At 43.6% G+C, this 16,764-nt stretch overlaps 1 protein-coding gene across 1 annotated transcript in view; it reads left to right on the top strand.

Annotated features, from left to right (window-relative positions):
• The window catches only part of VAV1 (vav guanine nucleotide exchange factor 1), a 650,161-nt gene that overhangs the window by 360,526 nt on the left and 272,871 nt on the right, over window positions 1–16,764 (top strand). The window contains exons 4-7 of the mRNA XM_078686053.1: window positions 10,472–10,537; window positions 11,862–11,970; window positions 12,363–12,455; window positions 15,338–15,406. Coding sequence (XP_078542179.1) covers window positions 10,472–10,537; window positions 11,862–11,970; window positions 12,363–12,455; window positions 15,338–15,406 — 337 coding nt within the window. The remainder of the gene's footprint in view (window positions 1–10,471; window positions 10,538–11,861; window positions 11,971–12,362; window positions 12,456–15,337; window positions 15,407–16,764) is intronic.

The following is a 16,764-nucleotide window of genomic DNA, read 5'->3' as shown; positions in this document are numbered from 1 at the left end:
GGGGCAGCACCAGGATCACCTGGCATCCATACTGGCGGAACTTCTCTCATAGGATACTGACCAGGAGCCGCTTTCCAATTCTCATAGTCGTCATCAAACGACACTCGAGAAGGCACTGTTGACCTATGGGCTAACAATCGCTCTAAGGCACGTCGTACATCTCCACCTACAATCATACCATTCGAAAATTGACTCTGAAGTTCAATCATATCGGGCGGTACGGTATCTAAATCATCATTATACCATTGCTCCCTCAAAAAGTTACACATTTCTTCGAACACGAATCTCTGTGTAGACTCATTAAACTGAGAAAACGTGTCGAAGACCACTAGTGGAGGGTAATTAACAGGATGTCTTATCCACCTATGTGCCATTGTCACTAACGTCTCTCTCTCCCTTCCACCAGGGATTTGACTTCGTCTCTGAGAAGTTTCAGAAACGCTGGGCGGCAGTATCGATCCAGATAGTGGTGAATAGAGCGTAGCAACAGTATTAGGGATACGGGTACGAGCAGAAGGAGAAGTAGGAAAAAGAACAGGAGCGACAATATTAGAAGTGAACGTAGGAACAGTAGAGACAGACGAGACAGTCGAAGTAGCAGAAACTAGCGGTTGGGGGGGTACAGGCAAAGGTGCAGTAGGAATAGGAACAGGTGGTGGGACAAACGTAGGATTAACAACGGGCTGACCAGCCGCCGCCGTAACAACAGGAGGGACAACAGGAGGAACGACAGGTGGGACTACTGGAGGAACTACAGGGGCTGTGGCACCCTGTGCATAAGGGGGTGGCGATTTCATCAAATACGCTAACAGGGGATCCTCCTTTGAATCCTCTTCTTTCTTATCAAGACTAGCTGGTAAGACCGGATAACATTTGTCTATCCTCATGTGATGTAGTCTAGTGGAAACTTCTATTTCTTTCTCTTCTTTATCTCGCTGACATTGTTGTACAACTTGCATGATCGGAACGAAACCTTCTCTTCGATCCTTTTTAAGCTGTTTGATTTCTTTCTGCTTGGCCTCTTTACGCCATAACCGAAAAGAATCAAACATAGCTGGCCTAGCTTTCTTTTTAAATAATTTAGCTTCAAGATTATCTAAAATCGCAAGTTCAAAACTTCCATGCGGTGGCCAACTAAGGACACCATCTTTTCTCGTGTAACGGACCCAATATTTATTATAAATAATAGGACCCACACCATGTCGACTATAGAGCTCATATATCGGAGTTCCAACTGGAGGTATCGGACACGAGTCTTCCAACCGGGAATCCTTGTTGCAACATTTAAGAAAACCAAGAAATCCACTATGGCTAGGCATCGTGCACACTAACCTAGTATCAAACTTCAAGGGTTACCGAAACACTAATTCTTCGTGAAAAACAAAACCCTCGGTTTTTGGCAATTGCAATTGTCAAATAACAACTAAGGACCAACGACTAAGAACCACAAATGCAATGGAACCATGCATACAACAAAGCTTAAAAAGCTTGACAACAACTAAGGACTGGGAGCGACCCACAAATACTTAACTGAGAACTTCAATGGCGTCACCAGGAAGGCCCGTCTATCGTCTCGCTTGTACGGAAGGTCTACGCCGGGCGTCGAAAACAGGTCGACAGTCAGGGCATCGGTCCGTCGCAGCCGTCAGGAGGCGGGAATCTTCGCGGGAAAAAATCTTCGGACCACTTGTTTCGACAACAGGATCGATGAAGCGGGGTGCACCTTTTCCTCGGAGATTTCACACGAAGTTCCTCACAATCGTCAGGCTTTGGACCGGTACCGCCGATGTCGTCCCGAGTTGGGCGCCAACTGAAGGACTGAGCTATTTAAGGCCCAGCGGTGCCAGGGAACAACACCTATAACCTTCGTGGGATACCTGTTTCGGCGCACAAGTGACAGAGACACGGGAGACTTCCTTCGGCGTCAAAGATCAGAGTTTATTACTGCAGGGAGGCAAAAGTCACTAGAAGTACAACAGCGTGTAGGTTCTACGAGTCTGCTTCAAATTGCATATGTGAGTCGCTCTCTTTTATACAAGATTTTGTCATTGCACAACATGTGAACAAAAGGTTACAACTCAGTTCCCACAATAAACTTCAAAAGGGGTCGCTTTCATTTTTTCAGAACTCCGGAACATAATCACAGTAACATTACCAGTTCCCAACTGTAAAAGCACATCTTCCCATCGTTAGGCACATTCCACTTGAGTTGTAAATGAGCAAGAGTAAAGAGACAAGAACAGCTGCTAGGAAGTCAGGCACACCTAAAGAAAAGAGTGTGGGGGTAATATTGAAAACATGATCATAGGATCAAAGAGCTTGATCCCAGCGCATGCACGGCTGAAACAATAGGCCGGTACGGCATGATTACCCTCAAGCTGAGCCATTTGCCTCTGCAGTGTCATTCCTCCGGTCATAAAGGAGCATGAAAGGAATATGCGTCTTCCGTATGTCTTGGGAACTAAAAGGTCATGATGCGGACACTTGCCTGTTCACTGACTACGTGAGGGCAAGAAACAAAAATGGATGCCGTATCTAAAATGGAACCCACGGGTTCAGATGTAGAAACACGTAAATAAGGCGAACCAAGCCAGGTAGTGTAGTGAAAACGCGTACACTTACCGAACTCGCCATTTACGGTTCATAGATACCAAATTCGTCCATATTCGGCAATGCCCAAAACACCGTAACGATTTTCACGGAACCTCAACCCTGACTCCTCACCCCTCTACTGCATGTTGATTAACTGCCGATCCGCATCTTGCCATGCGACTGATACTGCGGAAGCCATTCTCAATGAAAACATCGACATTGCATTCCTTACTGAAACCTGGCTCAACCCCCACTCGACTCCTATCCTCGACTTGCTCATTCCTCCTGGATATTCCATCATTAGGAAAGACAGAATAAAGCAAATAGGAGGTGGCCTTGCCCTAATCTTTAAAAAGGATCTTAATCTCACGCTAGTTCATCTCTAGGACCCTTCTACCTTTGAATACCTTTGCGCTGATCTTAGTGCTCCTGGCTCCCCCACCATTCGTTTACATACTATCTCCCACCCCCCGGCAATCCCATCCCCTTTACCGAAGAGCTATCTGATCTTATCACTCAATCTCGGCTCACTCACTCCAAGAATCTCTTTCTTGGCGACTATAACCTCCACTGGAATAAAAATGATGACCCGTCTGTCATCCTCCTTAAAGATATCATGGACATTACTGACCTGACACAACTCTGCCAATCCCCGACTCACTCTAAAGGCGCCACCCTTGATGCTATTATGACTAGCAAGGATCGGTCCTCTCTCTCAACGATTCTTCCAGTCGACTGGTCTGATAATCACCTTAACCTCTTCACTTTGAACTGCTTTGTTACTCGCCCCACCCCTATCGGCACTTTACCCTTGAAACATACTCGTAATCTTCACCTTATTCCCCCTGGCGAGTTGGAATCCTCTATCAAAACCCGCTTACTCCTCCCCCCCTCTCACAGCACCAATGACCTAACTGAACATTACAATGATTCTATCCTTCAAGCCCTTGACCAAATTGCCCCAATCAAATTTACACCAAAAAAAAAAAAATACCTCCCAAATCCTGGTTTGATTCCGACCTTAATAATGAAAGACGGGCCCTCAGACAGTTCATGGAGGAATCATCCCTCCCCTGATAACCTGATATTCCTTACAAATGCCAGAGCCAAATACAAGAAACACATCTTCACTGAAAAAGCCTCCTTCTTCCGTTCGCAACTTGACCAGGCTAAAAACCGTCCCAGAGAACTCTTTAAAATTGTTAAAAAACAAACTTCCTCTGGTCCCCCTAAATACCAGCCACTGTTGAAAGATGCGAAGAAATCGCCAGCTTCTTTTCGAATAAAGTCAACTCGATTGAACTATCCTTCTCTTCCCCCCTCTCCCATTCCAATCTACCCTCAGCCAACACCACTTCCCTAACATTCCTACTGCACCTTGCTCCTCTTCCCCTTCGTGTCACAACCCCTCTATACCCCTCCATACTCTTCCCCACCCTGACTCTATCTTTAAGAACACCATTACCAAAAACAATGCCTCCTGGAGTGAATTCTGTCCAGTATCTGAATCTACTGTCCTCAACATCATCTTTAAACTCAAACCCATCTTCACACACCAAAGATCCTCTTCCCGCCCAGTTGGTTCAGGAACTCAAGCACATCATTGCCCCCATTTGGACCAATATCATCAATTCCTCCCTTGCCACTGGTTGTGTCCCAGCATCCCTTCAACTAGGTCAAATCTCCCCATCCTCAAAAACCCCACCGCTGACCCTAATGACTTGAACAATCTACGCCCTATCTCTAATCTTCCCTTCCTCTCCAAAGCCCTTGAAAAATGTGTCCTATCCCAGTTAGACAAACATATTACTTCCTTCAATCTCCTCAACGTTTTCTAATCTGGTTTTAGAAAAGGATGCAGCACTGAAACTGCTATGCTCAGTATTACTGATGATATTCATCGCTCTCTTGACAAAGGCGAATCCTCCCTCCTTATCCTCCTTGACCTCTCTGCTGCATTTGATACTGTCCACCATCCCATCCTTCTTAATACTCTCAAGGAACGCTTTGGGTTTGAAGACATTGTTCTCCAATGGTTCACCTCATATCTCCAAAATAGATCCCAACAAATTAAACTCAGTCACTGCCTCTCCAAACCCCAACCTGTCTCACTGGGTGTCCCACATGGCTCTATCCTTTCCCCAACCCTATTTAATCTATTCATGGAACCACTCACCCTTATTCTCAAACATGCTAATATCAGTTACCACCTCTATGCTGACGACACACAACTATATTACAAGATCATGTCCCACCATGACATTCTTCTCCTCAATGATACCTTGAACAAAGTCCAAGCCTGGTTCCATCTTAATCATTTAAAACTGAATCCCCAAAAAACTGAAATCATCCTTTTCACTCCCAAAAACTGTTCTCTGCCTATTCAACTCTGGATCAATGATATCAAAGCTCTCAACTGCTCCCTCTCCACCTCTAACTCTGTCAAATCCCTGGACATCAGCATTGATCAGAATCTTACTCTCATCCCTCACATTAAAAATGCCACTAAAGGTGCTCTCTTCTCCCTTCTCCACCTTAAAAAAAATCAAACCTTTAATTTCAGCTGATGACTTCAAAATCGTTGTCCAATTTCTTGTACTTTCCAGAATTGACTATGGCAACGCCACCCTTGTAGGCACCCCAGAAGTCCATCTTGCCCCGATTAAATCTGTTCTCAACCTGGCTGCCAGACTTATCTCTGACTGTAAACGATTTGATCACATTTCTCCTGTCCTCAAAAACCTTAACTGGTTCCCAATTGAAGGCAGATCTGCCTTCAAGATGGCATGTATCACTCACAAAGCCCTTCACCAAAACACCCCTTCTTACCTCTCTGACAAACTACAAAAAGCTGGTTGCTCCAGGTCCTTGAGAAGCACTAACGCCCTTGTCCTCATCCCCGAGACTCAAATGTAAAAAGACACAATCACGTGCATTCTCTGGTAATGCCCCTACGATTTGGGACTCTCTCCCCAAAGATCTCCGCTGCAACTCCACCTACCCTCTCTTCAAAAAAAGACTCAAGGTGCTTCTTCTCAACAAATATTGGGGTACCTAACGTCGCTATAATGATTCGTTCCTCTTTTTTTTTATTCTCCTCAACCCACCCCTTCTCTCGTCCTTTCCTACTATCTCTCCCTCTACCCTTCTCTCTCCTATCTTTCAACCTTCCCCATCTCCCTTACTTATCCCTTAGATACTCACTTTCCTCATTTCCCTCGTTTAACTGAAATGCCTTATCCCATGCTAGTTTTATTCACTCTGTAATTTTGTTTCAAGATGTTTTACCTGTCTGAAAAGCGCTCTGATACTCCTGGGTCCAGTAGCGCTATATAAAACTGGTTAAATAAATAAATAAAATAAATTATAGCACGCCTCCGGCAAAACGGTGACACTCCTATGAGACCTTCAATAACACCTCAGCGTATCCGCGGAAGTGATTTATTGCAATTGCTGTGGTGTACAGCATGCTCGCTTGTGGGTCTCAAGGAAAGTCGCTGGCAAACACCCATTGGCGACGAAACACCTTGTGTGTTTCTTTGAATAATAAATACAAGAATACATTTAAGATTTAACTTTGAGGCTTTTTGAACCTTTTAAAACTATCATTTGATTGACACCTTGTTCACGTGTGCCCAGGATTTACTTGACATTATTTTGGTGTAGGGTTATCCTTACACACACTTAGGGGTTTTAGGGAATTATCCCCGTGCCTGGTGGCACTGTATACTTATTAACAATTTACATATACCGTTGATACAGCAGTGCGCCCTTATCTCCTGAGTCACTAAAAACCCTTCAGACATAGTTATTCCTTTAGAGTATGACCATTCAGACAAACCTACTTCACTCCATGTCATCATGGGGACTGTTTCCATGTTTGAGCTTTAGTGAAGTCTAACGCACCTCATCGCAATTATCATAGGTAACTTGACTTGAAATAGTGTATGTGTTGACATGTCATAAGGCAGCCACGCTACCCAAAGACTAGCTCTCCTTACTTGTGACCTCTCACGTACAAGCTAACTTTTTCCTATGACCCCACATACAGGTTCACTTAACTGCACTACGTGAGTCCCTTCAAAATTATCCTGTGTGTCAACACTTAGACATTCCCTGACAAAAAATAAGCATTTGTGGTTTCAATCCAAAACAAAATGCAGAAATTCACTATTTACTCTTAGCTACGGCCTCATAATCTTCTCTGTAGCTATAATGAACGTCTGAAGACTTCACACTCAATGGAACATATGGCTGTTGGGTACTGGTCATGCCTTGTCCCTAGGACATAGCCTTCCTTTCGGATATTCCCTGTGGCTGGTAATCATAGGACATGTTTACAGACCATGCCCAATTGGCAGAATTAGGACAACGCCCTTTTTGCAATGCTGATATGGTTGGAAAAATACATCATCAACACAGGGCAAAGCTCTAGTTAAGAGTTATTGCGATTATTTACTGACATTGCATATCAAATGCAGAAATCCTGAGAAATTCCCACAAAAGGCAACATTATGGGTATGGGTCAAACTTAAAAGCTTATCAGTTGGAGTGAGTTATACAACCTTAAACACCACCCCCAGGTGCGCTCTATTATTCTCTTTTTGCGAACGTATGACAACGCAGAGGGTACTCTGTGACCTATACACGTTTAGCAGCAGGGACATGGCATGGCCACTGACCCGTGCCATGTCCTTAATACCCTGTATGTAGTGAGCACAGGCTTTGTCAAAGGCCACACTCTGTGCATCTGTAAGTTGATGGCACACAAATGGAAGAGAGCTTTACTTCAGTTGTTACATTGTACGTGTTATTTAGACTGTGACCACTATTTTCTTTCTTCAGTTTTTCTTACTGAAGGCACGGTGTGCTTTGGTGCCTACTTTACCCGCCTCCCATTGTCTGCCTTGTTTCTCCCCGCCCGCTGTCTATGCCATCCCCCCCCCCTGCTCCCCCCGGCCGGCCGTCCTGTTGTCCGTGACGCCTTGCATTTGCAATGCAATACCTCTTGCATTTACGCGAGTTTGAGCTATTGGCATCGTAAATGACAATGTCTTTTATTTGTGTTTTGGTTTTTAAAACATAAATAAAACGCATTTTCTTTTACAATTCCAGTAGCTTAAACTTTCGTAAATGCGAGACCTATTGCATTACAAATGCTTGTTTGTCTTGGATAGTCTCAGTTAACTGCTTTGTATTTAAATGCAATTTTCTTAAAATATCACATTAAAACAATGCACCATGCTATTGTCTTTTGTAGCAAGCTGATACCATGAATATGTATTTTTAAATTTTAATGCTGTTTTTATAATGTTTTGTATTCTATGAAAAATACAAATGAAATTGGGTTTGCATGTAAGTACATTCTGGTAGTAAGAACACTAAGGGGCACGCATGCACAAGGCTGATTGAGATGTTCTTGTTTCTGAGGTGGCCAGGAATAGACCTACGTAAAGCTCTACTTTAGATGTGCCTTTGTTTGAGGTGAGCTGGAGTATACATTAAGGATGATGTTCCTAGTATGATGTATCTCTAATGTAGGCGAGCCAGACGTGGGTCAGTTTGTATCAAGGGCTGAATGCCTGGTTGCCTTTCATTCTCCTTTCTGGCTCGCCAGACAAAGGGATAACTTCTTCATGTAACCACAACATCACAATTTACAATAAAACCACATGGAAGATGGCAAGTGTTTTCTTGGGCCTAAAAGGCATGAAAACTCCTAGGCAAGAGGTAGAGCACAGTATTTCACAAGATAAAATGAAGACTGAAAAAACTGCAGTAGACAATTCCTGACTAGTAGCCAAATGCATGCCAGGGAAAATAGAGACAAAAGGCTCTTGAAACCTACAAACAAAATAGCTGTTGAACCTATTCTCCTCAAGCACTGGCTCAAATAGTGGGTAGAACATGCAAGTTTGTGCCACTATCTTTTCTTGGATTCACAGAGGACGGGCAAATGGCATCTTAGATTGAGAAGGATAAGGGGAAGGCCCGCCCACTTAATGTGACTAGTGAAGTAAGAAGATTCTGAAGAGTCATTTCATATAGCACAGGGAATTGAGCCTTTTAATTGAACTATTACTGCAGAACAACTGTACTTCAACTTTCTCACTCTGCTGCTGCTTTTTATTAACCCCAGCCATAACCGTTGTGTGAAAAAGCTGGTCAGGTAGGCTTGCAGCTGTCTGGAGCACAGTAGGCAGAAATGATGCCTGTTTCCACTCTTCTCTACCAAGCCTGAAAGGAGAGAAGAGATTACCCCTGGGAGCACTCTAGACGTCTGATGCGAGTGGTCCTTCAGTCAGGGCTCAGCCCTGGGATCACTCACCCTGAGGGCAAACTCCATAGCGAAAAACACAAGCTTTCAAAGAGGCTCGGCTTAAATCACCCAAAAAGCCGAATGTGACATTGAGATAATCTAGTCTGGGAGTGGTTTGGATTAGATTTAAGTCAAGATGCTTTGGGCATCATTTGGAGGTACTTGGGGGTCACATCTGTGACCTCTAGCTTGCTCCCTTCTACTCCTGGCACTTCCTTAACCTCTGAGGGGGCAAACCTTTTGCCTCCCCTGAGGCCAGGGGTCGCTAAGGTAGTGCCTGGAGTAGCAGGGAGCAAGCTGGAGGTCACAGCTGTGACCCCTGGCTACCCCCAAATGACGTCCATGCAAGCTGCTTAAGACGATCTTGAGTCCAAGATGGCTGATTGAGACTTGGACAAAGCTCCTCATCGGATGTTCTTGTTTCTATGGCGGACGCTATTCTTACATGACCTTGATTCTGAGGTAGAGTAGATTGGTCCTGGATGAAACATTTGGTTACAACTTATTCAAAACATCATAGGGGGCGATATAGAATGTAATCAAGGAAATGCATCCCCAGACCAAAAGCAACATTACACTGAATAACATGTAAACTTAACCTTTTCGCACAAGAGCAATGTGTGAAACACGGCGGCTGTCCAAACCTTCTTGGTGTGTGGTGTTTTTCTAACTTTTTTCTTCTGTGCAGAGGGAACCACATTCTGCATTACTGAATCCAACCTCAGACTCAAAGCTGCAAACCATCCCCTTGGCAAAATGTGACGCATATGTATAATAGGGCCCAGAGACCCTCTCAAAGGCCCTGGCAAAGCTCGGAGGCGTATGTAGCCTGAGTGACTTACATATCGGCTGATGATATCAGCACCCAAGTTCAGAGTCAGGATTACCAAGAATAATGAAAGAAAAATATCACAATCCAAACAAGACTTTGAAATGTATTCAAATGTATGAAGTGCTGGAAAGTGTATGCTTATCGCTCTGGTTTAGCAAATCTCCCTCAGAATAGCTGCGTTCACTATTCAGTGAACTTTAGGACACTTTTCGTAAACCATAAATGTCCTCTAAGAAAAGGGAAAGTGGTCATTTTCTGCTATAAAATCCAAACTGTTGAACACGGCCCCAACGGTAAAGCTTTAGTTGTCACTTTTTGGCTACGTCAATAAATCCATTATCCTATTAGGAAGTAGAGTATGGGAACCTACTCTGAATCACAGTCTTGTGAAGCAGATGGCACCCATATCATCCTGAGATTCAACAAACCTGCAAGGGAATTACAGAAACCCATGAAAGGTTGTTTATCATATCAGCCTTTTGCCAGTGGATGAACCTTAATTTTCTCAACCTTTGTGAAGATATTCTAAAGGGTTATTGCGTTGTATTGGGTACTTTTCTTTCAGGGGATGGCAAGAGTAGACATGGGTATTCTTGTTTTGGAGGCAGAAGATGTTCTTGTATGATGGATTTTCTGATGTGGCTGGAGTGTATCAAGTGATTGTTTTTTAGATGATCTTGTTTCAAGAGTGGTTGGTAGGTTTTGTTAATATTATTGTTTCTCTACAGACCTTTTCCAACGGAGGACAGCATGGTCGATGAGGACATCTACAGTGGGCTGCCAGACCAAATTGAGTAAGTGAGCAGTAAGAACATATTAAAGAATGTCATCGGTTCCACCGTCTATCTATGGCTATGAGGCATCCCTAAATCCTCATTCTCCCACATTGCACCTGCTTTGCACCTAAATACCCCACTATGCAAAGCATACTGCGCATTGCACAAAATTTCCTGTGTGTGTTTGGCAGACTGGTGGCACTAGTTTAAGTGAAAAAAGAACACCCTGGAGTTATAATGTAAGTGGTTATAATATACTAAATTTAGTTTATGTAACATTAAACGCAATGTTTACAGAATATAATTAGCAGAAGTAAGAAAAATATAGTCAAATGTCACAGACACCCCTCCACACCGCAAGTAATAGCTAATGCTTTCATTTGCCATGTGAACGTCATTAGTTGGGCATTGGTACATTGGGCAAGTGCAGGGAGTATAGTAGAAAGACTTTGAGATTTCCATGCTGGGTGGTGTGTAATGGATTTTAGCACCACCTGCCAGGATAACAAGGCTTGCTACTAGGAGTCTGGCAGCATTGTACAGTACGGGGGGGTTCTGAAAGCAGGGAGAATTACAGTTATCCTGAGACCAGAGTGTATTACTGGGAGTCTGAGAGCAGGGTGTGGCATTGGGAGCCCTAAAGAAGGGTGTTACTCTGACCAGTAGACCAGGGTGTCTTACAGGGAGCCAGAGAACAGGGTATGTTAATGTGAGTCTGAGCTCAGGGTGTTTCACAGGGACATTAGGGCATTGACTGCTGCTGTGAGTTTGAGAACAGGGAGTGTTAATGTAGACCTCAGAGCAGAGGTCATCTCTGGTAGCTAGCTTGTAGTGTGTGTGGGTGCTTTCCTGGAAGCCTGAATGCAGTGCCCTTCTGGGAGCATGCATATAGGCATGTCACTAAGAGCCTGAAAGCATGACTCTCTTCTGGAATGCTTTGTGTAGAGGGTGTTACTGGGGTTCGGAGAGCAAACTATTGTGCAAAGATCCTAGGCATAGTGTGCTTTACTGGAAATCTTTGCGCAAGGTGCATGACGCTTACTGGGAGCTTCAGAACAGGACAATTTGCTGGAAGCCTATTGGAAGCAGACCTACTTTGAGAAAGAGTTGGGGTATGAAGACAGCTTCATTCATCTCCCCCGTGACCACCTCCAATAGCACCTTGGTTATGAAAAGCCTCCTCCGTTTGTTCTCTTCCTTCCGGTCCACCTTCAGTAACGCTACAGCAGTAAGGCTTATAAAGGAGTCTTCATTAACTGAAACCCATTTCACCTCCCAACACAACTGGCAGGGAATATAAAGGGTTCTTTTCTCATTCCTTTCCTCCTATCCTCCTTCACAGTGATACAGTGGAGGAAGATGATGAGCTCTATGACTGTGTGGACATGGAGGAGGATGAGGGCGATGACATCTACGAAGACCTGATGAAGAGTGAAATTCCTCCAGTGCAGGTTAGTGTTTATAAGTGGGCACTCGCTACTTGCCACAACATTGGCCTCAGCTGAAGGGGCAGGGAACCTTGGATCAAAGTCAGCAAAGGCAAGCCGAACATGTGACTTCACCCAGCAGAAGTAAGTGGGTGCAGTGAACAACCCCAATCCAAGATAGTGGAGCCATCATGGCGTATGAACTAGGTACGGTGTTGTGGGTGAAAGCAGTAAACACTTTTAAGAGATCCGGAGACAGGCAAAGTGGGGTAAATAGAAGAGAGTGGGTGGGCAGAGTCATTAGAAATATTAAACACCAACTAAACTAAGGTATGGAACTCAATAGATACATTTTTTGCTAAATTTAGTATGGTGATTGTACGGATTAACTTGTCCAAAATGTGATCCTCCTACAGCCTAAAACAGAAGTGGACAAGAGGGCCTGCTGCCTTCAGGAGATACAGCAGACAGAGGAGAAGTACACTGACACACTCGAGTCTATTTGTAAGGTAAGTCTGGGTGTAGCATGGAAAGCTAAGTCTGTTGCCCCGTGCATAACCTGAGATATCTCTCAAGACCTCGCCAGACCCACACTTGTCAGGGAATCGCACAAGCACCACTCACAAACACATGACCTCACTGATAGCTTTAGCCAGCCTCTTGCAGAGAACCCATACAATCTATCCAGAAAAAAGCAGCAAACTTCCATAGACGCAGAACATGGAAATGAGATCATATACAGGCATTCTGGTCATCAGTAGTGGCAAAACTAGAGGAAATCACAGGAGGGTTGCCAGAACGTACTACAAAACTGTTTACTTGAAATAATGCCAAAGAAAAACAAGGAAAATTGGATAAAATATGCAGAACTAGGAACAGTAACAGCAAAAAGAATGCTATCAATGGATTGGTTGCCAACCGAGCTCCGGAATACACTAGGTAGATTACGAATAGGGGGAAATGGGCATTGGCCAAGGAGTTGCCAATGAAAACAGCAAGTTAGGAGACCAGCATTGGCATAGCCAATAGGTCTCGCCTTTGGGACCTTATAAGTGTTTAGCAATGCAACGGTTGATATTGTTGCACCAAGGATATTGTGCTGGATAACTAAACACTTATAAGGTCCCAAAGGCGAGACCTATTGGCTATGCCAATGCTTGTTTTAACTTTTACTTTACAGTTTATAAATGCCACACATGCCGTAAAATATCTCAGTAAAACATTCACATTTAAGATAATTGCTAAATGTTTGTAACTTACAATTGGTAATTGTGCTTTGTATGCACTTACACATGTGGTGGGGGAAATATAATCAAAATAAGACACAGCAATATGGGTTAGATGGTACGTTAGCATTCTCTTTTCTAAAACACACCACCCTTTTGTTTACACAGATTTCACGCTTTTATCACATGAAGTAAATTATTCAAAATGTTCACACCGCATCCGGAGAGCAGAAATAAAACCAATATAGCATTTTCACATGCATCAAGGGAGCGAGAGTTAGAACAAAAGCATTGAAACCAAGCAACCATTTTCAGAATGCATATGGGGGGAATGGGGGTAGCGCGATGTTCACATAATGTTAATTATTCTAGATTTAAACACTGCATCAGGAGATCAGAAATGTAAGCGAAATAGCATTTCCACACTGCCGCAACAGAAAAAAAAAGTGTTTCACAGAAGCTTTGAAACCAAGCACCCATTTAAACTAGCACAGCATGTGCTGGAGTGGAGTTCAAAGCAGCGAAAATGTCAACAAATGCGTGCGCCGGGAAAGGAAGGCAGAGAAGGGGAAGGGGGGGAGGAGAAATGCGAGACGGCGGGCAGGGGAGCGGCGAAAATGACTAATTAGGGGAGGAGAAGTCGAGAAGCCGCAGAGTGCACGCTGGGCGAAGCCCTTTGATGTGCTGTGCGGCGGCCGTTGAAAAAATGCAATTAGGAGGGAGGGAGGCTGATGCGCGTTCGTGTTTGATCACGTGGTTCACGTGAACTTCATGAAAACCGCCAGCAAAAAGCTAATTGGTTTCATGAAGATTTTCGCTACTTGAATTCTCGCTCCGCTCGATGCGCATGCGCGCATCGATAGGTCGGGAGACCTAAAAAAATGAGTAAACGAATAGGAGCTAGTTAGAACAAGAAGAGATGAGAGGTCCTCTGCAATAAAAAATAAACATTGACAAAAGTAAAAGATATAGAAAGAAGAGAAGAATACAAGAAAATAAAGATTTGCAATGTGTTTGCATAAATTGACAATTTGATATATGTATAACGAATACAAATACTGCGCTGTTTATATAGTTGTAACATGTTGAGGTAAACTTACTATATATATGTATATGTATGTGTATATATATTTGAATTGAATTTTAATTTAAAAGTATTTATTGAGTGCTCGTACACCAGGCGGTTTCATGGCGCTGTTGAGGAGAAAGAATGATTCCTGAGTGAAAGGTAGGGATTTAAATTTTAAAAGCCTGCGAGAACAAATAGGTTTTTAGGGTGCTGCGGAACTCCAGGTAAGATGATGTTGATCATATATACACACATATATATATATACACACACGTATAATTTACAAACCTTTAGCCAGTGTCTGAAGCCACAGCATTTTTCTAAGTCTGTGCCCTCTCACCTGTCTCATGCTTTTACAGTCCTGTTCCACCGCTTGGGACTTTCTTGCCCCAGCCTTTCCAATATCACTTAGGGAGAATTCCCCAGCTGCAGAGCCTCTTGCATGTATCAGGTCCCCAAGGCAGTTTACATCCCAGGTCGACTTGCCTCTCTCTCTTAGGCGCCTCTGAAGCCCTCCCTCAGCTATATGTTAACTAGCGTGTCTGATATGCCATAGAGACACGTCAGCAACTTTAGGTCCTCTAGCCTTCCTCAGATATCTGTGGGAACATAGGCCTGCCCTTGGCCCTCACACCTGTCTTAGATGTCTCTTGCCATTTTAGGTCGCTCTGACACCCTTGTCACTTTCCCAGATCGCCTAAGGACAGTACAGCAGCTCTGGGCCTTCCAGCCTGTGTTAGGCCACTGAGTCAGCTTTCTCGCCGTTCGCTATTCCACTTATCTCAGATCTAGTAGGCAGCATCCCCTACCCCTGCTCTCCTAAGCTTTGCAATGCTTCTGTTAGCTTCCCAAATTGTGGTGTATATCTCATCTAGCCACCCACCGTGTTTACTCGTTGTGCACCCAGGCCTGTGTTCATCTCACTGCTCTTGCTACATCACCCCCTTTCCCTTAAGTACTTTCTTGGGAGTCACTAGCCTACACTGCTGGTCTGCAGTCAGGAGACCCTTTGTTACATTGGGTTGATATATGCATCAGATCAGCATCCAGCCGTCGCTGTGGGTTTCCTGACTGACATCTCCTCTCTGTGTTGCAGTATTTTCTGAAGCCGCTCCAGCGATTCTTAAAGATCCAGGACATGGAAAGCATTTTTATCAATGTGGAGGTAGGTGACTGACCGTTCAACTTGTCAGCCCAACTGCAGAGAGTTTTGGGATTAGATTGTAACTGGTGTAGAGTGCTGGCTTGTGTCTCTACGTCCTACATATTGCATGCTGATTATGTGGGGGAATAATTTGATACAATGAAATATTACTCTTGGGCACAAATAGACTCTTTGTGCCCAATTTATGAGAACAAATTGAAGAAAGGCACACAATGTTTAAGTGGGAAACAATCTATTTTCCTAAACAGAATATATTATATATCACATAAGGTTGTTCCGAAGAGTGTGCAATGGCAGCGCATTGCTCATGCAGGTGATATGATGGATTCTATTGATTTGTGAGTCCCCACTTCATGCGTGCTTTGTAGTCTATGGACACATATACAGTCTCAAAGTAGCACACAACCATCCATGGGTACACTATCTTATATTATTTATCAACTTAGTTCTATTACAAGTTGTGTATTTAAATATACATTTGTCAATAGTTTAGTCTATGATGAAGGCTTGCACAGACAAATACACCTAGCTTTATTAGTGCAGACCAAATATGCCCCTTTTTTCAAAGAATGCCCAATTATTTATAATGAGCTGCATATGTAACACTACAACCAAAACCAATCATTTTGTGGTGTTACCTACTTCTACAGCTAGTATTTACAAATGAAGGTGTTTTAAAATCCATGTATACCGTATCTACGTTGAGTGTATCCAAAACAGGAGCTTGTGTGGTTTTACAGTGCATGTGAAAGTCCAGTACTTTTAGTTGTACAATCGGCAGTATTGACTAGTACCGATATGTAAGCCTGTCTGGGTTGGTTAAAGACCTATAGTCCCTACTATAGTGTACATTTAATACAAGCATAGAAAATCTCTGTTTTGTTAAGTGGGGTTTTATAAAGTGCCCAGCTACTCTACTGAGTGTCCCGGCGCTGGGTGAGTGAAGATTAACATGAAAGGGGGGGGGGGGGGGAATACTGGGAAGCATAGTGCTGAATGATTGCTGAAATAACCATGTCTTAAGAGCCTTCCTGATGTGCCTGGAGCTGCTGGCCTCAGGTTTGTAAGTAGGACTAGCTAAACACTTGTATTGCAAAATTCCAAAAGGATGTAGAAGTTCAGTCCTGTTTGGGCATTGTTTGTCAAAAACACAAATTACGCAAGGTGATGTGTATGCACTCCTATCTTTAAACCTAATCAAATACTGTGTCTTCCAAGGTCTTTGCAGGGAGCCGCTTGCTGTTTGCCTGCATCTGATGTTGTTTGACACTGCCATCGATATCATGAGAACAGTGCACTCAGCATGGTGCACCTTTGAAAATGTTTGTCACAGAGACATCTACATAAGTAGGAACCCC

The sequence above is a fragment of the Lissotriton helveticus genome, chromosome 1_1, assembly GCF_964261635.1.
Source record: "Lissotriton helveticus chromosome 1_1, aLisHel1.1, whole genome shotgun sequence".
Taxonomy (NCBI): domain Eukaryota; kingdom Metazoa; phylum Chordata; class Amphibia; order Caudata; family Salamandridae; genus Lissotriton; species Lissotriton helveticus.
This window is presented reverse-complemented; position numbering and strand designations above follow the sequence as displayed.